Source organism: Peromyscus californicus, unplaced genomic scaffold (assembly GCF_007827085.1).
Source record: "Peromyscus californicus insignis strain IS unplaced genomic scaffold, ASM782708v3 Scaffold_7__1_contigs__length_154581171, whole genome shotgun sequence".
Classification (NCBI taxonomy): Eukaryota; Metazoa; Chordata; class Mammalia; order Rodentia; family Cricetidae; genus Peromyscus; species Peromyscus californicus.
Window position 1 is genome coordinate 94926997 of NW_026294595.1, and position 26010 is coordinate 94953006.

At 41.4% G+C, this 26010-nt stretch overlaps 2 protein-coding genes across 7 annotated transcripts; one reads left to right on the forward strand and one right to left on the reverse strand.

Annotated features, from left to right (window-relative positions):
• Nucleotides 1–3630: 3630 nt before the first annotated feature.
• Nucleotides 3631–8788, reverse strand: Lrrc57 (leucine rich repeat containing 57). Of its 5 annotated transcripts, none has more exons than XM_052724275.1 (6): nucleotides 8677–8788; nucleotides 8262–8367; nucleotides 8019–8157; nucleotides 7113–7381; nucleotides 5174–5359; nucleotides 3631–4672 (listed from the first exon to the last, which is right to left on the reverse strand). In XM_052724275.1, exons 1-6 carry the CDS (start codon nucleotides 8727–8729, stop codon nucleotides 4631–4633), a joined length of 795 nt encoding a protein of 264 aa, XP_052580235.1. In that variant the 5' UTR covers nucleotides 8730–8788; the 3' UTR covers nucleotides 3631–4630. The 5 variants fall into 5 exon arrangements, with proteins under 5 accessions (XP_052580235.1, XP_052580240.1, XP_052580237.1 ...); XM_052724280.1 differs by having other exon boundaries at nucleotides 8626–8729; XM_052724277.1 differs by having other exon boundaries at nucleotides 8619–8728.
• Haus2 (HAUS augmin like complex subunit 2) lies at nucleotides 8773–25819 on the forward strand. Of its 2 annotated transcripts, XM_052724282.1 has the most exons (7): nucleotides 8773–8889; nucleotides 13353–13596; nucleotides 14769–14861; nucleotides 15298–15367; nucleotides 18880–19012; nucleotides 21726–21834; nucleotides 23973–25819. In XM_052724282.1, exons 3-7 carry the CDS (start codon nucleotides 14772–14774, stop codon nucleotides 24177–24179), a joined length of 609 nt encoding a protein of 202 aa, XP_052580242.1. In that variant the 5' UTR covers nucleotides 8773–8889; nucleotides 13353–13596; nucleotides 14769–14771; the 3' UTR covers nucleotides 24180–25819. The 2 variants fall into 2 exon arrangements, with proteins under 2 accessions (XP_052580242.1, XP_052580241.1); XM_052724281.1 differs by lacking the exon at nucleotides 13353–13596 and having other exon boundaries at nucleotides 8782–8889.
• The last annotated feature ends 191 nt before the right edge of the window (nucleotides 25820–26010 follow it).

Below are 26010 nucleotides of genomic sequence, written 5' to 3' on the forward strand. Positions count from 1 at the left end.
CTGAGTATTTCTGAGTGAGAATTACAGGTCATTTACTAAAGATGATACTGCTAGCTCAGAAACATTCAAAGGGTGAAGAGGACAGTATTTAAGTAAAACAAAACAAAACAAAAAACTCTCCATTCTGCTCCGTGTCAGAATGGATAGTTTGTCAGGTGACGGTATTGAATATATAAAGTATGACTAAGTATAAAACACTAAATTGTGCTGTACCTAAAAGTGCTTTTCTTAAAAGCATTTAAAAACTTAACACATTGATTTGGCTAAAGGAACAATACTGATAGGTGGTATCCAAGGTAAGTTGGTTAGAATGTGTACTAAAGCACCCAGCTGTCAGTTTCTCCTTTGCTTACTGGCTGATGTGAATGTATGCCTATCTCTCTGCCTTGTGTATGGGAATTAATCCCACTTCATAAACTAATTCATAGAACAGTAATGCCTAAAAATCTCTTAGAGTAAGTGGGGCTCAGAGACCAGGCTGGTAATCCCAACACCAGGGAACCTGAGGCAGAATCAACCTACACAGTGAATTGTGGGCTAGCCTAAGCTCTCTCCCCCCAAGACAGACAAACAAACACTCTTAGAATGTTACCTGTCAGGTGTAAATGTAATACATGATAGCTGTTTTCTCTAGAATGGAGGGAGTTCTTGGTCAAAGACCTGTGAAAGACAACATAGTCCCTTTCTCTAGAGAAAAAGGCACAGAGACAGATGGTAAGCTCCTGTGCCTGCTGCCATCCCTTCTGTTGTTTTTGAGAGGTGATAGCAAGTAGTTCACATAAGCTGGAGTCATCTGCCATCTGGCTTCACTTTTGGTTCATTTTCTAGTATTGTGACCTTGAACACATTACCTATGACTAAAGCTAAGAAATAGAATCCTGTACCAAACCTTTTTCTTCTTTTTCATTTTGGTTTTTTGAGTTTCTCTGTGTAGCCCCGGCCATCCTGGCACTCGATCTCTAGACCAGACTGGCCTTGAACTCAGAGATTTGCTTTCTTCTTCCTCCCCAGTGCTGGGATTAAAGGCAGGCGTGTGCTACCACTGCCAGGCATAAACTTTTCGTTTTTTTAAACTGAGTCTTACTATGTAACCCTGGCTCGCTTCAAAACAGGAAAGCTCAAATTTCATCTTACTTGTACACTTATACCCACTTCAGCATTTCTTCAGTTTTAATTTATCCTTTATTCTCACTTCAACTCTTGATCTCTCCTTATCACATATGGATTATGACTCTCCCATTAACTTAAACATCTACATTCTAGACATCCTATAATGCACATTTAAAATGAACTTTTTAGGACCGGGGTTGTAGAATCGCTCATTCATAGGGTGTTTGCCTAGTATTCAAGAATATGTAGGTTCTGTATCACCATGTGAGCCAGGTGTGGTGACATGCCCCTCCAGTCTCAGTATTAGGTAGGAGAATGTAGGAGGATCAGAAGTTCAAAAGATCAGAAGGGATCAAAAGTCATCCTCAGCCATATAGTGAGTTATAGGACAATCTGGGATATGTGAAAACCTACTAAAAAAAAAAGAACAAAAAGAGCCAATGATATGGCTCAGCAGGTAAAGACACTTGCCGCCAAGCCCAACAACCCGAGTTTGATCTCCAGGGCCTAAATGGTGGAAAAAGAAAGCCAACTCATAAAAGTTGTCCTCTGACTTCCACATGTGGTATCATGGTGTATGCAAGTTTGTTTACACATACATATAAAATAAATGTAATAAAAATTAAAAACATGAGCCGGGCGGTGGTGGTGCATGCCTTTAATCCCAGCACTCGGGAGGCAGAGGCAAACGGATCTCTGTGAATTCGAGGCCAGCCTGGTCTACAGACTGAGTTCCAGGACAGCCAGGACTGTTACACAGAGAAACCTTGGCTTGAAAACCAAAATAAAATAAAATAAAAACAAAACTTATTTGAATGCGAGTTTTCTGGGTGATCTCATTAAAATTCTTAGTTGTCCTGATTAAGTTTCTAATTTGATTTGTATTTCTCATATTGATATTCAGGTCACTTATCCTGAAGTCTTTGGTTTTTGCCGCTTAACATAGTGCTAGCTCTCAGCCTTCTATTCCTGTATAATTTACACAATTGTACTTCCAGGCTTTATAGATAAGATAAAGAGCTTGTTTCATTGAGTTCCTGCTTGTGTTGCTTTTATGTATCCTCTCACTATAATACATACTTGAGAAGTGAGCCATATTCCCTATATTTACAGATGATAGTAAATTGCTCAGAAAGCTATTAAGTAACAAACCCTGGATCCAGACCTTGATCCCTGAGGACAGAGCCCATGATCTTACTCCATCCATATACTTACTCCACACCAAATTAAAACTTAAGGCTTATTGGGTAGGTTTTTTTGTTTTTAAAGATTTTGTGTATGAATGTTAGGCCTGGATGTGTGATCTGTGTGTGTGTGTGTATCTATATATCTATATATATGCAGCACATGAATGTCTAGTGCCCACAGTGGCCAGAAGAGGGTGTTGGATCCCCTAGAACTGGAGTTACAGATGGTTGTGAACCACCATGTATGTATAGGAACTGAACCTGGGTCTTCTGCAAGAACAAGTACTTTAAATCAACTATCTTTCTAACCCCTTACTTTATATAGTTTTTAGCCTCAAGCACTTTAGTCTAGCAAGAGAGATAAATATAGGATATGGAAAGCATTCTATCAGCAGATTGGAGAGCAGTTAATTCGGATTAGATTTAGGGAAGGAGCTTAGATCTAGGGCAGGACCAAGTAAGTGAGAGAGGGCATTTCTTGACTGAACAACAACACTAAAGCATTCTGGAGCAGTATAATCTGGTATGGTTGGACATGCAATTGAGACTGAAGAAAATGTGGTACTTAGTGATTCTTACAGGAGTGGGGAACACAGATGAATACATCTAAGTTATTAAATTTATAAGTTCAGATTTGTTAGATGAGAGGTATTGGTAAAATGCCAAGAGAAGTCAGCTGCTCAGTGGATCAGCAAGAACAATACATATTAAACTAAAAAACAAGCTAGAGTTAGTTGGCTTAGTGGTTAAGAACATTTGAGGCTCTTCTAGAGGGTCTTGGTTCTGTTCCCAGCACCCACATGGCAGCTCACAGCTATCTGTAGCTCCAGTTCCAGGGAATCCAATATCCTGACCACTGCAGAAAACTCACAGAAAAATAAATCTGAGGGGGGAAAAAAAAAACCTTCATGATACCCATAAACTGACAACACCTGTCCCCAAATAGAGAAAACATGGGGGCGGGGGGAGAACACCTGGATCAAATTTAAGGTCAGAAAGGCTGCTTCATGTAAGCTCTTGTGGTTTTTCAACTTTAAGCTAGGTTTAACTATTATTGAGAACTACCAGTATATCTTTAGCCAAGAGAAGACTTCAGAAACCAGTCCTGGGGATTGCTTTGCAATGTTCTTATCAGTGACAATCTGAAATCTCTCTGTCAGTATGTACTTTCACATTCTCTAAACAAGATTCCCAGTTCCTCAGAGACATCTGAGTGACATCAGTTGGATTTCACTGCTCATGAAACCAAACAAGAGCGTGAAACATATTCCCAGTTTACTTTCAAAGAACTGATTATAAGTTCTTCTTTACATGACTAACATTGCTTCTAAAGTTCATTAAAAATACTTTATTTAGTATATCCTCTCATTCAGAGAATAACCATGATAAACATAGGTTACTTTAAAATATTATAGCAATGGTTTTCTTGAAGGTAATTTGATTAGTACAGTTATAAATACAAAAGGGGGAGAAATTACCAGAAATAACACATGATTTTTAACAAAGCTTCAGGAAAATCTTATTAAAATTCATTTATAATCTTACAAGTAGGCTGAGTCTGGCGCATGCCTGTAATCCAGTACTTAAAGGAGTAGACATGGGGAGATTGTAAGTCTGAGGCCAGCCTGGGCTACATAGCAAAAACCTATCTAAAAAACAAAAACTATACAATTTTTGCATATAATTTTAGCTCTTCAGAGCCTTCTACCAGTAAGGCACCTGCAGTAGTAAAAAATTTGCTACTGCAGCCTTGGGGAACATTCCTTGATGGCTGTTGTGTTGATGCTCCTCTTGACAAAACTTGCTTTAAGATAGCTACATATTTATGTACTTCCCAACTTCCAAGTGGAAACACTCCTATTGAATTGATGGGTTGGAACAAAAGCATACGTCCTTAGCCATACAAGTTTCCCACAAATTAGAATTTCATAAAAACATGAAGTGTTAACACAGAGATGTGGTAACTGACTTTATGAAAGCTGGCACGATGTAATTCAACAAAACCTCTAGCTGTGGTGTGGAGTCATTCTGTTACCAGGCAGTAATTCCTCACTGCATGAATAGTAACTACCTACTGGTTCTTAGAGCCCAACTAATGATGGTTTTGAAGATCAACATTGGCCATCGCCCTATCCATTGCCTCAAAATGAAGGGCTCTTCCTGTCTCCTAAGTCTTTTTCCTTTAGCTTATCTGAGATAGTCCTTAAAAGGAAAAAAGTCATTAAATGAAATGTAATCTGGAGTGTCTCCAACATCAGGAGCCTTTAACTCGGCCAAATTCCAACAGAGGTTCCAAGTCAGTGTCCTTAAGGTTCCCATTGTCCTGGAGAACATCATGCAAATTTCTTCTTGGTGGCTGTGAACCTCTCCATGTACTAAAAACATGAAAGAAAAATATATATATGGTATTTGGTATGGGCAAATATAAGAGTATTTTTAAACTTAGGTTTTTATGTTTTTTTTTCTTTTTAATTTGACTTGGTTCATTACATACAAAATTTACTTTTTTTTTCCCTCCCTTTTTGAGACAGATTCTCACTGTGTGGCCCTGGATGGCCTTTGAACTCACGGAGATCTATCTGCCTGCCTCTGCCTCCCAAATTCTGGGATTAAAGCCATGCTGTCACACACAGCAAAGTATTTAATCATTAAAGCACAATGATTTTTTTTTTCATGTATTTTACTAGAAAGCGTAACAAGGTGCTTTACAATAAGCAGAATGTGGAGAAAGTCACCTTGGCAAAATACAGTCTGACCAAATCTTAGAACTACCTCCAAAGTATGAACCTGGTGATGCTAACTGTAGACATCACCTAGGTTACCTCAGCATTTTCTCTGGTACAGACACTAGAAATGTAGAAGATGCTTATACACACCTTATCATAACCCTCTAGTTCTCGAAGTTTCTTTATTTCAAAGAGATTGCCTTCCACAGCGAGCAGGCAAATCTGGGAGTCGCTGAGGATGCTCTGTGGAAGCATGCTGAGCTCGAGGCAGTTCTCCTCCAGGCGGAGCACCTTGAGGCGAGGACAGCAGGATATCTTCACTGAGATCTGAGATATCTGTGAACACCACAACAGTAAGAGTACAAAGAGCACAGTGGCTACTTTTACTACACTGTAGCAAACCTTGTCTGCGTCCTAGCTCTTCTTCCACGCCTCCAGTTTCTCACTGCCTACTCATTCCAGAAGCCTCTGTTAACATACCTTCTGTTACTCCTCCACTTTCAAATGATTAGAAGGTTACCAGTAACATTTCAGAAATAAAAACTACTAATAAAGGCACTGTACATTTATTATAGAAAATATGAGAATCATGTAAGTTCAAGGAAAAAGTTTACCAGTAACCTGCCACTCAGAACAACCACACAAACATTTTAATACCCAAACCAGGATTCCATCCATGCTTCCCATGCGCTGCTGCACCTGACTGGACTATCCATCCTTTTCTTGATTCCCCTTTGTTTGTGACACTCAAGTTTTCCTCTTTTGAATTTCTCCTGATTTTGTTTTGACATCTATTATTTTCAAGCAGAAACCCCTAATGCTTAATATTTTACATTCTCAACCTTCTAGAAAGCATTCTTAAAGCCATTTCACTTATGACCTCAAAATCGTATCAACAGTTCTATCTACTAACCTCTAGTACAGTTTGTATCTACAATTTTCACTAAGACATTTGGATGATTCAAGTGATGAACTCGGCATGCCCATTCAACAGCATTGTGTAGGCCCTCCAGGTCAATACCAAACACTTTGTTATTGATCCATTCACTTTGGCCAATTAAATGCTCCAAGTCTTTTCCTTCCCATGCTACAGGATGAACCAGAGTCTCATGCATGCCACATGATTATTGCACCACTCAGCTGTTCTCCAGCCCCAGGTCACCAAATTCTGTTGACTGCCTGGTATCTCCAACCATCACCTGGGAACTTTGTGCAAATGCAGATTCTTAGACCTCTCACTGAATAAAATACTAAGATGACCTTAAGCTCCCCAGGTTATTCAAGCAAGGTCTGAGAGACCTTCCAACTACACAGTCTAGCCATAGGGAATGTAGAATAAGTCATCAACTAATACTTGGTGCTTAATAGATGACAGTTTTCCCCCTAAAAATCTCAGGGAAAGATGAAGTCAACCTCAAAGACTGACTGTCCTAATGTTAACTCTGGTCCAGCACAGTGACAACATGTCCATGGTAGCTGATGTACATACTCGGAGGCACAGTTGCTACAGAAACGAAGGGCTACCTCTCAAATGTTTCTTTCATCACTAGGCCTCCTGTGTAGAGCAGAGTGCTTCCCTAGACAAATGTTAACCAAGATTCAAAACATTTCAGTTGTAAAGTTGTCCAATGATAAGCTAGCTCCAGAAAAACTATCACTTAAGGATTTTTCAACAAAAGGAAGCATATTTAACAAAACAACAACAAAAATGTCTGATGTCTGAATCTCAGATTCTATGGGTTTAGGTCTCATTCCTGCATTATTCCTTCCCTGACATGGCTCCTCACTAAATGATTGGTAGTGTGAAAAGGAACTGAAGATTTGCCAAACTTCCAACAATTTTTTTTTTAAAATATCTCACCCTGTTACTCTGTTCTGCCTTCCTCAAAACACCTTGAACAGTCACTATCAACCCACTCCGTAACATTGGGCATTGAAATAACTTCAGCTTATGAAATATATCTTTTAGCTTCTGGTATCCAACTCCATGATTAGTACTTAAGGAACAGGAAAGTATTAAGAGACCATAAACCCAAACATACACTGGGGTGAGGGGGACAGATCATATACAGACACACACAGAACTGACCTGGTTTTGGTTGAGGTTGAGTTCGAAGGCCTGCAACTCCCCCACTGTGTCAGGTATACTCCGAATCTGGTTTTTAGAGAGATCTACTACATCCAGATGTCGCAGGCTACAAAGTTGAGGTGGTAGTGCTCCCAGCTGGTTCCCAGAGAGGCTCAGGGTCTTCAGGGCAGAAAGCTGCCCAAAGGTAGACGGTAGCTCTCTCAGGTGATTGTTGTTTAGACTTAGAGTCTCTAGTTTTTTCAGATTACATAATTCATCGGGTAGAACAGCTGGTGAAGAAAAATTTTTTTAAAAAATCTGAATCTGTTAGAACTAAAGTTTATAAAAAGACAGATGGCAGCCTGCTTCACTTTGTTTTTGTTTCTATTTTTGAGACAGGGTCTCATTAAGTTGTCTAGGCTGGCCTTGAAATAATGGTCCTTCTGCCTCAGCCTCTTGAGTGGCTGGGATTCCAGGCCCAAATCACCAGTCCCCGCTTCTTACATAGGATTCGCACATGTCAAGTTTAGGTATCACATTTTACCAACAGTGTTCAGAAGATTAAGGAGCCATCAAGATGCAGAAAAACATTTATGTGTATAATAGTTTTGTTTTGTAAAGGGACGTAGGTATATTCTAACAACAATCTAGGAAGGTTTGGAAAAGCCTCTCCTTCCACCCTGCCCCCATATTAGATAACTGTTTACATCGCATCCCATAAGTCTTGCAAGTCCAAATTAACCTAGTAATAATGATTATGCTATCCAAGGAGGCGTGTAGATTTAATTGCAAGAGGCAGAAAGCTTCAATACTCTAACATTCTGCATTCCCTGAACTGATTTCATAACAAAATCAGCTTGTACGAGGAAAAGCACCCTTCATAACTGCTGATCACTAGCAAAAGCTAGCCAGGCACAAAAGCCATACTCAGTTTGTTGTTGTTGAGGGAGAGGCTCTTCAGCAGAGTGAACTTTCCTATTAGCAGGGGCGGTAGGCTGTCGATCTTGTTGTTGGACAAATCGATGGTCCTAAGGTTGCTTGTCAGCTTCTGCAACTCTGAGGGGAACTGGAGAAAGGAGTTCACAGCGTGGAAAATCCCGCACCAATAAACTTCGACACCCCGCCATCCCTCTCCCTTTTAGTTTCTTGGTCGGTCCCCTCTCCTCTCACCTCGGTCAGACCACGGTCTTTAAGCTGAAAGACACCAGTTTTCTGCGCTGTTTCCACATGAGCGCGGAGGGCACTGTTTCCCATCCTAGCGCCGCGGCTCAGTTCCCTGCGGGAAAGAAGCGTAGCTGTCACCGCCCAGTCTAGACGTACAGCCACCGGGTAAACCTCCCGTTTGGGTCTCCTGTCCCAGTTGTCACCTTCTGCCTATCCCTACTTCCTAGGGGGCAGCCAAAGAGGGCGGCAAGGAGAAAGCAGGCTAGTAGACAACGCTACCACAAGGTCCTGCTGCTTTGGCAGCCGAGCTAAGGCCAGGGAGCCTCCGGGAGCCACTGCGGGGTCAGGGAGCTCGAGACTCGCCTCCTACGGCTCAGTGCAGAGAAGGCTCCGCCAGGGAACACCCGGGACCCGCGCTCGCCTGAGACGCGCTCCCAGGGCTTCCGCCCGGGCGGGAACGCCCTGTGACATCATCAAGCCGCGCGACCGTTCGTTGTGTGCCTCTCACTCCTCGCGCCAGCTCCAGAGGTGTGTGGGAGCCATGGCTGCCGCCAACCCGTGGGACCCGGCGTCCGCGCCGAGTGCAGCTGGGCTACTGCTGAACCACTGGGTGGCTTCGGGGATAGTCACCGAGGTACGCCGGGGGCGGGGGGCTGCGACGGCGTCATCAAGGGGGCGACAGAATTCCGCTGTGAGGTGGTGTTCGTGGCTCCGCCGTGCGGGAGGCAGTTGAGGGCTGTGTTGAATACCCGGTAGCGCCCCTTGGGGGCCGCGGCCGCCACCATTCTCCCGCGGGTTCTTTAAAGTGTGAGGGACGGAGTAGGTGGCGTTCCCGGGACTCTGTGTTTTGAGTGCCTGCAGGGTATCCCGGGCAGGTTGTCGGAGATGAACAGCGCTCTGCATTTTTTTTTCTCCCTCTGATCCTACTTCCACTAGACCAGCGATTCTCAACCTTCCCAATGCTGCGGTGACCCTTTAATACACTTCATGTTGTGATGACCCCAACCATGAAGTTATTTTCGTTGCTACTTTGTAATCTTGCTACTTTTATGAATCGTAACATAAACATCTATGTGTTCCGATGGTCTTAGGCCACCCCTGCGAAGGTCGGTCGTTCGACCCCCAAAGTGGTTGAGAGCCACAGGTTGAGAAGCGCTGCTCTACACTGTAGAGCGGGAGGCAGTAAGAAAGAGATACTGGCCGGTACTTAAAACAAACATTTCCAGTAACGCCTATTTATGGGAATTACTGAAGCATATTTGGGGTAAGAGGCCCTGAATACAGAAAAACTCCAGTGGGGACTTTGTGGGAGCATCTTATAAAGTGTGTGTGCGCGCTGTTGGAGTGTGAATGGGGGAAGCATTTGAAGGAATAATAGAAAATGACAGAAAGGAATTGGGAGAGACCAAGGACATTGAGATTGAAGGGAAGGAAACTGATACAAAAAAGAAGTTGAAGCCGATGTTTTGGCACTCTGTGGAGGCAGAGGCAGGCAGATCTTTGAGTTTGAGGCCAGCCTAGTCTACAAAATGAGTTCCAGGACAGACAGAGAAACCTGTCTCAAAAAACCAAAAACAGAAACCAGAAAAGAAGTTAGGAAAGTTAGTAATTCATCTGTAGAAATTATTAATGCAGACTTGATGGGAGTTTTTTTTTTTAATTCATGTAAGAGTCCTTAGCGACTTCTGAAATCCTAAAGTGTTGAAGAAATAGAAACAGTCTTGTATGTGTGGTGGATACAAGACTTGTAATGTAAGCACTTGGGAGATGTGGAAGCAGGATGATTGCTCAGAGTTAAAGGCTAGTCTAAGGTACAGAGTGAGGAGACTTTGTCTCAAACGAAAAAGAAACACCAAAAAAGACCAAGAAATTCCTCCAATATCACTCAGCAGGTTGGCAGAATTAGATCCCAGAATCCTCTCCTTTTTGATGTATCATCTTTTAAAGTGCAGCAGTGAGCCCACAATCAAGGAGTCCGCTGGTCTGACCATGGTCCCCACCATCCTGAAGCAGCTGGCCTGATAGAACAATGGAATGGCCTTTTGAAGACACAGTTACAGCTCCAATTAGGTGACGGCAACCTGGAGGGCTGGGGCAGGGTTCTCCAGGGGGCAGTCTATACTTTCAATCAGCATCCAATATAGGATACGGTTTCTCTCATAGCGGTGGTTGGAAAAGGAAATGGTTACACTCACTATCACCCCTAGTGACCCACTAGGAAAATGTTTGCTTCCTATTCCTGTGACCTTAAATTCTGCTGGTTACAGAGCTGGGGAGTGCCTGCCAGGAAACACAACAAACATTCCATTGAACTGGAAGCTCACACTTTAGGCTTCCAATGCCCTTAGGCCAACATGCTAAGAAAGGAGTAACAGTGTAGCACAAATCCTAATTGGTCTTATTGATGAAAACCTGGAGTCTGATATCAGGGTGAAAGCTGAAAGATCAGAGAAGCAGAGTAGCCAGCCACTAGAGTTCTTACCTCTACCAAATCCTCAACCAAAAGAGAGTGAGTTCCTGTCTCCTCCCGCCTCATATTCCTTTCTCCGCCCAGCCATATCACTTCCTGCCTCAACCTCCCTAGTGCTGGGATTAAAGGCGTGTGTGCCACCGCTGCCTGGCTCTGTTTCTCTTTTAGACTGGATCAATCTTGTGTAGCCCAGGTTGGCCTTGAACTCACAGAGATCTGTCTGCCTCAGCCTCTGGAATGCTGGGATTAAAGGTGTGTGCCCCCACTGCCTGGCCTCTGTGGCTAACTAGTAGCTAGCCCCGCACTCTTGATTTCCAGGCAAGCTTTATTTGTTAGAGCACCACATTTCCCCTTTTTGTCTAAAATTAAAAAAAAAAATGATTATACCTAATCTAAGAAAAATTATATACAATAAGTACAATAACCATATATAATATATAGGCAATAATTACATCAATAATGTCTAGTCCATTAACACTTGACAGATTCAGAGAAAATACTCTATTATCTATCCTATTTTGGTGAGTCCAAAGTGTTGTACCTAATTCACTTTCTATCCTAACTTGTATTACCAACTGAAAACTATCTTTAATGTCTCTCAAGCTTATACACTTTATACCTCTTTTCTGAATTTCTTTTCTGAATTTGTTAACAAGGAAAACTATAACTATCTAGTCTTCAACTCCAGAGACCTGAGAAGGAAATAATATTACCTCAATAAACAGGAAGTGCAAGCAATCAGCTTCCAAAAATTATGAGAAATGACAGAAGCATCTGGCCACCTGGACAAGTCCTCCAAGGTTCCTTTGCAATGTTGGGGCATCCATCTTCATCCTATAGACTTTTTTATGAAGCAGGAGTTTTGAAGGACTGTCCCACCTTGTCTTTGCAAGGTTTGGAGTCACTCTCTATTGTGTCCTGCTTGTCCAGTTTGGACAGCAACTGTCAGCAGTTGAGGCAAGAGCACTTCCGCCACAAAGAAAGTAAACTCCATATGGAGTTTCTTTGATGCCCATCATCTTCTCTGAAGTAGGTTGGTGCTGCCAGGAACAGACATGTCCCACTGTCATAAAAAAAAAAAAAAAAAAGAACCTATGTTGTTAAAACATCTGAAATGCCATATTCTGTAGATCTCTGAAGTGTTTGAAGATGACCTGTCTATCTAAAATATCTGTTTGACCTTGAAAACATACCTAATATGACTACAAGTTTTATTGCATTTCTTCATTATCCTAAATAGTTTGTAATAATAACTTTCAAGGACTTGAAATTTGCATTACATTGATAAATGAGTTGTGTAGGTACAGTACCTTGAACAAGATTAAAAATGTATGTACAGTATGTTCTAACAAAATTAATCTCAAATTTGTATACAATACAAATCCAATGTAAAATATTTAAAACTAGCAGTTGCTTTTTAAAAGTAGATTCAGTAATCTACCTTTTTATCTTATGATATCTGTATCCTCCCTTTTTTCTTTGCAAAGTAGATTCAATAATCTACCCTTTATCTTATCATATCTGTATCATTTTTCAAAGTAGATTCAATAATCTACCCTTTTATCCTATTATATCTGTATCCCCTTTTTCTCTTTTCAAAACAACCCTGAATCTAAACTCCTTTGTTCAGATTTTTTCCTGATCATTACCAGTAACAGCTTGTAACCAGCCACTCTAAACAATGATAAATATCCATAACCCATTGAAAGACCAAAAACCACCCACCCCATCTCTTGGAATGTGGGTGTCATGTTCTTAAATTTACTTCCTGCTGTCTGGGGGTGACAAATTATGTCTGGAGTGTGGGAGATCCTTTACGGAGTCTCTTGGTGCTGCCATGTCCTGTGATTAAAGTCAATGGGAAGCTACAGTGGCCTAATCCAGGCAGGATGACAAATGGCACAGATCCATCAAGAATGAAAGTATGGGTCACTCCTCCGGGAAAAGAACCAGGACCTGCTGAGGGTGGAGGAAATACAGAATGGGTAGTAGAAGGAGGTAGTTATAAATACCAGCTAATGCTATGTGACCAGTTGCAGAAACAAGGTTTGTAATTGAGTGTTTCTGTCATATTTTGTTAAAGTATTTGTGCAAATATTTGTGTTTTCTTTCCTTGATTTCTTTATCATGTAATGTAATGTCAATTAAGAGAGTATCAGTGGTTATCATATTTATATTTTGAGGCACTGAAAGAATGTCCCTCTAGGGACATTGCCACCTGTTCTAAAATTTATGGTGTTTGCAGTTGTATATGTGATTGTTATACCATGTTAGGTATAATTATGATCTGATTATTCTTTTCATTTGGAAAGTAAGCACGATTGTATATCAAGTTGACCAGGGGTGGACTTGTCATGGCTGCTCTCGGTTTTCAACTGGACTACATTGTGGAATTAACTAAAACCCAAGAGGCTTGGCACACCTGAGGGATTTTTTGTTTTTGATTTTTTGAGACAGGGTTTCTCTATATAACAGATCTGGCTGTCCTGGAACTCACTTTGTAAACCAGTCTGGCCTCAAATTCACAGAGATCCACCTGCCTTTGCCTCCTGAGTGTTGAGATTAAAGGTTTACATCACTACCACCTGGCAACGATTTTGTTTTGTTTTGTTGGTTTCTCTGTATAGCTAGCCCTGGCTGTCCTGGAACTCACTCTGTAGACCAGGTTGGCCTTGTACTCAGAGATCTGCCTTCCTCTGCCTCTCAAGTGCTGAGATTAAAGGAGTGTGCCACACCTCCTGGCTCTTCTTCATGATCCTGGCATATACTGAAGACCAGCTGAGACATCCAGCTTTGTGGACTGAATAACTACTGGATTCTTGGACTTTCTGTTGGCAGACAGACATTGTTGAACTAGCTGGACCACAGTCTGTAAGCCACTCTAATAAATGTCCTTCTATAGATATAGAGATTCATTCTATCAGTTCTGTTCTTCTAGAGAATCTGACTAATACAATTATGGACTCTAACTCTCTCAAATTCATAATGCAAATTAAACACTTTATTTTATAAGTTTCTTTGGTTATGGTTTTTTATCACAGCAAGAGACAAGTTCCTAAGATATATACCCATTTATGCACAGGCATACAATAGTAATGGACTTTCCCCTAAAGGTTTACTAGAGGACTCAGTCGTCTGCCTTTCTGTACATTGCAGTTCAGGCCAAATGTTCTTCATACCATTTAGGGGTATACTTGTATAGAAACTGTCTAAATTTGCTTCTTGCCAGAGGCAGAGATACTGTATTATTGTTCAGGCATGAGAGTACATGTAGCGCAGTACAAGTGAGGAGTTCTAGAGGATTCTAAGGTTGCTGTGTGCACTGTTTGAAGAGAAGTACATGTACCTAGCATAAGCAAGGAAAGGAGCTAGTGTGCCAAGCACATTGTTACAAGTGGGGATTGTACATAACAAAAACCAAATAGAGTCCTAGGCTAACTATCTCCTAATTTACCTGTCTGTAAATGGTGAGTTCTGGGTTCAGTGAGAGACTTGGTCAGAAAGTATGATGGAGAAATGATGGAGGAAGACACCAAATGTTGACTTCTGGCCAACATGCATTCATAAAACATGCACTCCAGTGTGCGCACCCACACACACACAAATCTGTGATGTTATGCTGAACACTTGGGAAGTGGGAGTTATGAAGATCAGAAGTTCGAAGTCATCCTTTGGCTATAGCAAGCTCAAGGCTAACTTGGGCTACATTAGACATTATCAAAATGAAATAAAAACAGAAGATATTCATTGCTACAGTTTTAATGCATTCTTTGTGTTAGGTGCAGTTTTGTACATAACGTTACTTTTATTTTATTTTTTTGAAACAGGGTTTCTCTATGTGGCCTTGGTTGCCCTGGAACTCTCTCTGTAGACCAGGCTGACCTCTAACAGAAACCTTCCTGCCTCTGCCTCCCAAGTGCTGGGATTAAAGGCATGTGCCACCACTGCCTGATGACAATGTTATTTTTAGTCCCTTGTGTGTGTTATTCTAGTGTGCATACTTTTTGTAACTTACTATACTTTCCCTGTTCATTCACCAATAGGAGATGTTAGATATATCTAAGAAAACGGCTCCTTGCTTTGTGAACTTCTCCAGATTACAGCAGATCTCAGATATTCAAGCTGAAATCTCCCAGGTAAATTATGAGCTTTTCACTTCTATTTTTCAATTTAAAAGAGTGTGTAGTATGCTGGGGTGTAGTTCAGAGAAAATGTGGATGCTTAGCCTACAAAATGTCCTGGTTTTGATGCCCAACTCTAAAACAAACAAACAAACAAACAAAACCTCTTAATTTGTTTGAATAGCATTCTTTTGCAATTAAAACAGTGCCTGGTGCCTGGCTGGTAGGTACATGTAGTAGTTACTTGTAATAACAGGAATCAGGATACCAAAATGAAAAGTTCCAGTGGCGTACCCTGGCTTTTTTGTAAACCATCCTTCCATCCCATTTAAGGAACATGTAGATGTCTTATACTGTGTTTCCCTAGCGTGTCCTTTTCATCAGTGTTTGAAGCCTTGAACTTCAGGACATTTGCTGAGTGAGCTAAAGTTTCCTCTTGTTCATCATTTAGAACAACCTGGAAATTGAACTTCTGAAACTGGAAAAGGATACAGCAGACCTTACTCATCCTTCCTATTTGGGTAAGTTGTTGCTTAAGAGAAGAACCATTAGGATTTCAGCTTGATCTTGAATTACTATATATAACCACCAGGCGGCAGAATTCTAATGTCATAACCTTTCCCAGGTATTATCTCATAACTAATACGTTTTCAGGGTTTTTGTTTGTTTTGTTTTCTTACTGTTTAGCCTTGGCTAGTTTGGAACAAGTCCAGTTGACTTGACTAGTAAAAATAGCATATAGAAAGTGACCAGGTTGGCTCCTCCATTAATCTCCTTTTCTGTTGCCACAAGAAAATATCTGAGGCTGGATAATGTACAAGAAAAAAGATATATTTTGCTTACAGTTTTGGAGGTTTCAAGGTACATAGCTCAACTATGGTAAGGTCCACATGGTAGATGCCATTCCAGCACCAGAGCTCATGGTAAGAGGAGACATCATATTGTAGGACAAGAATCCAGAGTAATTTAGGGTCAGTCTCATTCTTTTGTAACACCATTCCAGGAGAACTAACCAGTAATCAGAAACCAGGCAGAACCAAGTTTTTATGTTCTTTTAAAGGGCAAACAAGCAAAGTATAAGAAGTAGAGTAATGAACTACAGAGATGGCTCATTGGTTAAGATCACTGGCTGATCTTCCAGGGGACCCAGGTTCAGTTCCAAACACCAACATGGCAGCTCACAACCATCTGTAGCTCCAGTCATGAGAAATCCATGTCCATGGGCATCAGGCACACACATAAAGTATATACATATATGCAGGCAAAAACACCCATACACATGAAAATAAAATTTAAAAAGGTAGTAAAATAATAGCACTCTGCAGCAGGAAGGGTTTTTGTTTGTTTTGTTTTGTGCAGTTTTGAGACAATGTCTCACTATGAAGTCCTGGCTGGCCTGGAACTCATTGTGTAGACCAGGCTGGCCATAAGCCTCTGAAATTCACCTGCCACTACTTCTTGAATCCTGGGATTAAAGTCATATGCCGCCATGTCCAGCAGGGAGGGGTCTTGAAAATGAGTTGAACTAACTTCTTTACAAGGGCCTAGCCCTAACTGACTTAATCGCTCCCCATTCCTCTTGAAGCTCCTGCCACCCCCGAGAACCACCACAGTGAAGACTAAACTCCCAACACCTAAATGCAGTGGGACACAGTTTCCAAACCATAGTAGCTTCTCAAAGACAAGAGATCAGTGTTAGATTTTCTGAAAGGGCTGTGTATATAGCTGAAATTGGTAGAGTGCTTGTTTAGCATTCATGAGGCTCTGGATTTAATCCCTAGCACTCTATATTTAGTATATTTAGTATGGTGGCACATGCCTTTAATCCCAGCACTCAGAAGACAGAGGTTGGTGTGTTTGAGACTGGCCTGGTTTACAGAGCGAGTTCCAGGACAGCCATGGCTACACAAAGAAACCCTGTCTCAGAAAAACTGAAAACCAGCAAACAAACCCAGGGCTGTCAAGATATCTCCACAGGTAAAGGCCCTTGCCGCTGACCCTGAGAACTTGAGTTTAGTCCCAAGGTTCACACGGTAGAAGGAGAGGACCTTCTCCCAAAAGTGTGCTCTGGTCTCTGGTAAATGTGCTGTGGCATGCGTGTATGCCTCCACTCCCACATACAGATAATAAATGGAATGAAACAAACAGGGTCAGTTAGATGGTTTAGTAAGTAAAAGCACTTTCTGCTCAACCTGATGACCTGAGTTCTGATCCTGGGACCCACAGAGTGAAAGCAGAGAACTGACCAAAAAGTTGCTCTCTGACTTCCACATGAACACTGTGACACGTGCTTACACACGTATACACACATATACACAGAATTAAATAAATTTATAATCTTAAAAACTTTTAAACAAATATTGAGGGGAAAGGCTTGGGGATGTAGTTCAATGGTGGAATCTTTGTTTAGCGTGTATGAAGCCCTAGGTTCAGTCTCCAATATTGCAAAAAAAATTAAAATGAATAAATTTTCTGAGAAAAAAATTCCAAATTTGGGAATGTTTTGTAGTTACATAAGTTACGTAAGAGTATGTTCTTGGAATAAAGTTTTAAGAATAAAAGATCAATGGGCAGTGGTGGTACACACCTTCGATCCCAGCACTCAGGAGACAGAGGCAGGTGGGTCTCTGTGAGTTTGAGGCCAGCCTGGGCTACAGAGCGAGTTCCAGGACAGCAAGGGCTACACAGAGACCCTGTTTTGAAAAACAAAGAAAACAACGAACAAAAAAAGAATAAAAGATCATGGGTGTTCTAGATGGCTCTTCAGATAAAGGCGCTTGCCATCAAGCCTGATGCCTTAGTTTGATCCCTAAGACTCACATGGCAGGAGAGAACCAACTCCTGAAAGTTGTCCTCTGACCTCCACGTAGTACTGTGGCACACACGCAGGAGTGTGCACACTCCTGCACACACACACATGTACACTAATGTAATTTTTGTGTTTTTTAAGAATAAAAGGTCATGCTGTCTATAATCTACTCTCAAACATGTCCATTTGAAAACAAAAGGAGCATGTAGATGGGGAGGGAGGAAATTAAATTTTAAAATTTATGATTATTGTATAATTATTATATGAAAATAGGCCCTGGATTTAAGGCAGAATAAAAAGTAGATTTGAAAAACACAGGAAAGAATTTAGTACTAGAGTTTGGTTGTTAGTAGGAAACATAAGAGGAAATAGTCAAAAATGAAGATTAAATTGATGCTACTAAAGAAAAAGTAAGAAAGATGTTCAGAGACTGTGAGGTTAATTGATTTGATTTATTTGTTTGTTCTCTGCTTTTGAGATAAGGATCTCTTACCTAGACTAGGTCTAACTCCTAACTTCAGTGGTCCTCTTGCCTCAGGTTGAGGAGTGCTGAGACTGCAGGTATGTGCCACTGTACCCAGCCTTAGGTTAATGCTGACTTTGGTTATTTTCATTTAATTTTATGTGTATGGGTATGTGTCTGGGCACTGTGTGTATGTGTGCAGTGCCCACAGAGGCCAGAAGTAGACATAGGATCCCCTGGAACTGGAATTGCAGATGGTTGTAAACTGCCAATGTGGGTCCTCTGGAAGAGCAGCAAGTGGCCTTAACCACTGAGCCATCTCTGCAGTCACCAAGAAAGAGATTTTTTTTTTATAGGATAGATTGAATATTTTCTTTAATTTTTTTTCATTTTTTTCATTTTTCTTTATTAAGAAATTTTCTACTCACTCCACATACACAGATCCTCCCTCCTCCCACCCCGCAGCCCTCTCTCCCAAGCCACCCCGCATCCCCACATCCCCCAAATCAAGGTCTCTCATGGGGAGTCAGCAGAGCCCGGCACACTGAGCCTAGGCAGGTCCTTGACTCGAACTGTTTGGGGGGCACCCAGGCAGGGGGATCGGGATCTGTCCCTGGTGCATGGGCAGGCTTCTGGGAATCCGGGGCCTGCAGTGTGACACCTTGCACAGCCTTGGTGCAGTGGGAAGAAAGAGATTCTTAACAATTCTAAAACATCCTTGTCCTGTTGCTAACTGTGGTTGCCATCTCTGGTTTATGTAGCTGAGAAGTGTGACACTCTGCAAAGCATGAGTAATCATCTGGAAACAGTGCTAAAAGAGAAGCGAGCTGTCAGGCAAAGACTGCTGAAACCCACATGCCAGGAGAACCTGCCGGTGGAAGCTCTTTATCACAGGTTAGATCACGAAGCAGAAATGGAGACCTGTGCATGTCTTTTTAAAGTAGCTTTTGTTTAGACTGACAGTTACGTTGTAGCATAATTCACAAAACAATATATTATTGGTTGTATTTATTAACATTACTAATGTTGATACATTACACTGGAAAGTGTTCTTTGTTTTTAAAAATTTATAACTGGAAGAAAAGAAAGGACTTTGTTTTGCCAATTGTTTTAGGAATTATAAATTATGGGTTTTTTTTTGTTTGTTTGTTTGTTTGTTTGTTTGGTTTTTCGAGACAGGGTTTCTCTGTGTAGCTTTGCGCCTGTCCTGGAACTCACTTTGGAGACCAGGCTGGCCTCAAACTCAGAGAGATCCGCCTGGCTCTGCCTCCCGAGTGCTGGGATTAAAGGCGTGCGCCACGACCGCCCAGCTAAATTATGGTTTTGATGAAAAATATTAGATCCCTCATGCAGCACGGTGAGTAAGATCTGCTTTATTATGTGTAGACTGTTTTATGAAATACATTTCTCTTTACCTATGTGTAAAAATTCTGTTGATATTTAACAAAGATAAAATATTAAAAGATGCAAAAACTGAAGCTAGGCATGGTGATACATCCCTTTAATCTCAGCACTGAGGAGGCAGAGGCAGGTGGATCTCTGGGTTTGGAGCCAGCCTGGTCTACAGAGTGAGTTTCAGTACAGGGCTATGTAAGGAGACCTGTCTCAAAAAGACAGAAGGGGGAGGCAACAAAAACTAGAAATATCTTTTTAGACTGGCCTCAAACTTGCTGTGTAGACGAGGATGAAAAAAGTGGACTTTATTCTTACCTTTACTGATAATATATCTCAAAGTGTCTGGCAAGTGATTTAAAAACAAAACAAAAGCCAACAGCAAAAAGATGAACTGAGTAATGATTTTGAAGATTTTATAGTGCAGATTCAAAAAAATTATATGATACTTTTTCAGTGTAGTATTTTTCCTTGGTGTCTTCTCTGTTCTCTGAATCAATATGAGGTTTTGTCTAGGGAAATGACTTTATGTGAGATGGTTATTACCAACAATTGAGGGTTTTCTTTTTCCTTTTTTCTTTTTTGAGATGTGCCCCCTGGCTGGCCTAAAACTCACTATGTAGACCAGGCTGATCTCAAAGTCACAGAGATCCTCCTGCCTCTGCCTCCAAAGTGCTGGGAATAAAGACATGTATCACCACACCCATTTCCACTGAGGGTTTTCCCAACAGTTAGATTTCGGTTATCTTTTTTAGGTCTTTTGAGGCAAGGTTTCTCTATGTAGCCCTGGCTCTTCTAGAACTTGGTGTGTAGACTAGGCAGGCCTGGAAATCACAGAGATCCACTCGCCTCTGCCTCCTGAGCACTGGACACTGGGATTAAAGGATCAAATCATGATGTCTGGCTCATTCCATTTTTCTATTTGGATGACAATCTAAGTTTCGCTTCAATGAAAGAGAAGAACCTTTTCACCATTGATAATTCCATTAAAATGTTTGTTAATGATGCTCCTTAGATTTGCTTATTTCAAATTAACAGTCCTAATTAAAGGAAAAGAAACAAAACAACTAAAAAAGAGAAGTTAAGGGGCTGGAGAGATGGCTCAGCAGTTAAGATCACTGGCTGCTCTTCCAGAGGACTCCGGTTCATTTTCCAGTACCCACATGGCAGCTCACAATCTTCAGTAACTCCAGTTCCAGAGGATCCAATGCCCTCTTATGGTCACCATGGGTACTGCATGCATGTGGTGCATAGACACATGCAGGCGAAACACCCACACATAAAATAAATTTTTTTTTTTCTTTCATAGCTGAGGACTGAACCCAAGGCCTTGCACTTGCTAGGCAAGCGCTCTACCACTGAGCTAAATCCCCAACCCCCAAAATAAATATTTAAAAGGAGGAGGAGGAGGAAGAAGAAAAGTTAATTTTTCCCCTCCCTGCATTGCTTTTCTTTTCTAACCACTGTCTCAGAATACTAACAGAAGCAACTGAGTTGAGGAGAGGCTTATTTGGGCTCACAGTTTAGAGGTAGTACATCGAACATTGTAGGTAAGGCACTGTGGCTGGTGTAAGCCCCTGGAGGTGTTCAAGTGGCTGGGCCCTACCCCTGAGGACTTCTAACTACCAGGATCCACCCACAAACACTCTAATGCCCTGTACTTGAAAACCCACCAATCCCCACCCTGGAAAGCTCCACCCTCCCAAAAAACTCTATAAACCCTGTCTTCTGCTCACTTCTCTAGTGCTTCTCACCCCTCACCCTCGTAGAGACAGCCACTCTTCTGGGTTTTTCCTTGTAAATCTCTTGTGTGAGGTTTGTTGTGCGATGCAGCTTTGTGGTCTTTCTTGGTTCCTGACTGCCAGGATGCCTTTCCCTTCAGAGTTGTATCACTTGCACTGGGGAAACACTCGCCCCAGTCGCTAGCAGAGCTGTGATGTTTGCTGTGGGGAAACCTTAGCCTCAGCTGTAACACGTACAGCTGGGGCAACTCTGTCGGTGGTGGCAGGATTGTGGCATGGCTTGTTCGCATCTCAATGGATCAGGAACTGGAGGGCACCTTCAAGGGCTGCCCCCACTGAGCTATATCTACCATCTAGTCCCTGTGCCCCAAAGCTCCAATAAGTCCCCAAACAGCACCACCCAATAGGGACCGAGTGTTCAAAACACAGGAGCCTGGGGGTAAATTTACATTCACCCATGCACTCTCTTTCAGAGATATGGTACATTTGTTGGAATTAGCTGTGACTTTCATTGAGAAATTGGAAACCCATCTTGAAACAATTAGAAATATCCCTCATTTAGACGAAAACCTAAAGCAAATGGTGAGTATTACTGATATAGCTGTTCTTAGTTCTTATACTAGAATCTCAACTGTGTGACCTTCCCATTTAATTTTTTTGGTTTTTATTTTATTTTTTTGATAGTCTCATGTAGCTCAGGCTGGCCTCAGACTCCTAAATTAACAAACAAAGCAATGTATTTCATCATGACCTTCTCACACGGATGTGCAGTTTCTCTTTGTTCTACTGTACCCTCGTCTGCTGCTGTCCTCGCTCATCTCCTCCCTCCAGTTCTTCCTGGCCCTCTGGCTTCCTCTGGATAGTGTCTCCTTTTGTTTGCATGTCACGGGTATTCTATTACGTTTTTTACCCTGTCCCCCATCACTGTTTCCCTTACATTCATGACACACAGTTCAAATCTAGAGTACACATGAGACAAGACTTCCAGTGTTTGTCTTTCTGAGCTTGGCTAATTTCACTTTGAGTTATTCATTATTAAAATCACGAAGCAAAAGAAACATTTTCTTAGCTAAGCATGGTGCCCTACACCTGTAATTCTAGTACTTGGGTGCCTGAGGAAGATTGTTGTGGAGTTTGGGGCTAGCCTGCACTATGTAGTGAGTTCCAGACTAGTTTAAGCTACAAAGTGAGATTCTGTCTCAAAACAAAAAAACATTTTTTAAAAAGTATTGCTTTAACATGATTTCCATTTTCTTTCTCCCTTCCCATCTGGTTCCTTCCCCCTACCTCACCCCCATGGTCTTGTTGTATACCCCAGGCTGGCTTCAAACTGTCTTTTTGCCTCTGCCTTCCAAGTGCTGGGATTTTAGACATATGCCACCATACCTAGCAAAATACATACTTTTTACTTTATAAGATTATATTTGTGTAAGTATAAAATAAAATTATTAGGAATTGCTATCTGTTGATCACAGGGAACAGGATAGGACATAGAAAGACTTTAGAAAGTTTTTAGAGTTAGTTTGAAGAATCAGTAAAATCAATAGAGTGTGAGTGCAGGTGCCTGAGGTGTGGGATCCTTTAGGGCTAGAGTTACAGGCAGTTATGAGCCATCTGACATGGGTGCTGGGAACCGAACTCAGGTCCTTGGAGACCAGGAAGCACTTTCTCCCCCTGATGCCTCTCTCCAGCCCCTTGTTTTTCATTTTTGTTTTATTTGTCTGTATTGATGTTTCTTCTGCATGTAGTCTGTGCCCTGTGTGTCTGATGCCTCAGAGACCAGAAAAGGATACCAAATCCTCTGGGTTTGGAGTTACAGACAGTTGTGAGCTTCTATGTGGGTGCTGGGAATCAAGCCTAGGTCCTCTAGAAGAGCAGCCAGTGTGCTCTTAACAGCTAAGCCATCATTCCAGTTCATGTTCATTTTGTTGTTTTGTTTTTGTTTTTGTTTTTGTTTTTTGGTTTTTCGAGACAGGGTTTCTCTGTGTAGTTTTGCGCCTTTCCTGGATCTCGCTCTGTAGACCAGGCTAGCCTCAAACTCACAGAGATCTGCCTGGCTTTGTCTCCCGAGTGCTGGGATTAAAGGCGTGCGCTACCACCGCCCGGCTCAAAGGAAGAATACAGAGGAGTAGATTAGTCAGAACTATGCTTTACTCATGAAAAAAAAAAAAAATAGTGAATAGACTAGATTGAGCCCTGCCACTCAAAGTATGGATCGAGAGGATCATTACCATGTGGAATATGTTAGAAATCCAGACTTTCAGGGCCAAGGATCAGCTTGCTATAGTGCTTTCCTAGTGCGTGAAAGGCCTTTGCACCATCTCCAGCACCAGAGGAAAAGAAAATTGTAGAATTGTAGACTTTAATCACCCTACACCTTTAGCATCAGTTTAAGACAACTTTGGTGGCACACACGTGCCTGTGATCGTAGCACTGGGGATGATGGAATAGGAGATTACCATGAATTCCAGACCAGCCAGGCACAGTGAGAAAGCCTGAGGTTATTTGCATCGAGTTTAAAATTGATGATAAAGGAGAAGTGAATTCACAGATAGAAGATATGTAGGTTGGGGTGGGGGTAGAGACACAGTTTTAAAGGAATTTTTGTAGTAAGGGACTAGAAAAAGATCAGATGTTAATTTTTGACGAATCTGTTTCTAACATAATGGTAATCAGTAACTGATTTTTTTTCCTATTTCTCTTTATTTCAAATGTTACAGAGCAAGGCTTTAGCCAAGATGGATATTTTGGTGAACGAGACGGAAGAACTGGCAGAGAATATACTCAGGTGGCGAGAACAACAAAAGGAAATTTCCTTGGGTATCCCCAAAATACTGACTGAAGAAAATTATCTTCACAGAGTTGATGTAGTGCCTCCTTTACCTTTTGTTTCTAAAGTTCATGCCCAAACTATTAACACCAAGTGATTGCTATCTTTACTTTTGGTAATTACGTGTAGTCAAGTCCATTTCTAGGTGACTGTGGCAAGGATATTGATAGGCTTTGTTGCTAGCAACACTGCAAAAGCCCTCTTATTCATTGCAGTACCAGGACCAGACAGATGTCTCAGCAGGAAAAAGCTGCTTCAGCCTGACACCCTGAGCTCAATCCCTAGGATCCACATACCTTTTTTTTCATCCCTTTTCCTCTCTTTGGCAAAGCTAAAAAAGATCAAATATGTGTTTGATAACTTATTATAAGTGAGTTGAACATTCTTCAGACAGCGGATTCTGTATTATGTCTTTTAAAAATGTTCCTGAAGTGGAGTATTCCTGAGTCTGAAAACTTCTGTGCTGACTGTTCCTAGGAAGTTGCAGAATAGTCACATAGCAGTCTGTTCCCTTGAAGGCTTGATAAAGTGTAGTTCCTTGGCTGGCACAGCTAGAAACTAATGTAATAGGAGGATGAGGAGGGCTCAGTGTGACCAAGCTGTGCAGTGTGGTTTATGTGGGCACTTGCTTTCCTTCTGAAAGTCTAGGATGTTGGTACATACCAGGCAGAAAGTACCTTTGTTACTGGTCTCTGGCAAAATTCTGGAGCACCATAGCCATAACAATTTTGGTGGTAGACTGCATTTCACAGTGTTACAGTTCAGTTACTATACTAATTCACAGCTGTGTGATGATGCTAAGTCTTACATATCCTCTTAGCAGATCAGTGAACCTGGTTGTGTTCTCAGGAGTACCTGGGAAACAAATGCTGAGGATGTGTGCTGGCAGCCTTGGGGCAGGCAAAGAAGAAAGATTGGGGTCGGGGGAGGCATGTTGTGATAAAGTTTTTGTTTTGATACTTCTTATATGTAGCCAAGGCAGAACTTGAACTTACTGTGTAGCCCAGGCTGGTCTCAAACACATGATACTTCTTGCCTCAGCCTCCCAAGTGCGGGAATCACAGACATGTGCCATCATATCTGGCTAAAGCTTAGAGGTTTGTAATGGAAAATATGATATATTGTACCTACCTAGGGCTATTCATAAAATAGACACTAGTATACTTAACGTAGAGATAGTAACAACTGCCTTAAGCTGTTCTTGTTTACACTGGTACTGGAAGTACTTCTGGCTTATATTTAAACTGGGGTTCTGTTTTCCTTTAAAATGTGTGCATCAGTATTTCCATACTGTTACATTCTGTGTCATGGGAGTTTAGCAAACCTTCTGTTCATCACATTCTCAATACAAGACTTGACCTGTTAGATAGTAAAGTAGATGTTCATAAAACACAGGATCCTCCCCCCCCACCCCCCCACCCCCCCACCCCTGCAAAGAAAAAACCCCTATTAAAACAACAGATCATTGTTTTGAAAAAGTCTACAGCTTTTATAAATGTGCCATACAAGAGTGGTGTTGAGATTTTGAACATCACCCAGACAACTCATCAAAATCTTTATTTATATTTAATCTCAAATCTCTTTTAACATCTAGTCATTTTCCTTGTGTGATTTCTTGTGTATTATGTGTATACATGTGTTCATTATCACATTACCACTATTAATATCCCTGGTGGTTTTGTATTTTTATTTCCTATTAATGCCTCACGATGTAAAAATAAACTAATTTCAATTAAATGTGGCTTCATATGAATACGAAGTAACAGAAAGAAAATACTCTTAGCTTAACGTAGTATAAGCATTCAAACTATTGAACTCACAAAAGCTTAAGGTAAGTTAACCTAAATTCTAATGTAAAGAGAAAAGCTAATTTTGTATGGTGTGGTCAGTAAGTGCTGATTTGTGTGTGAGAGCAAGAAATAGAGTGA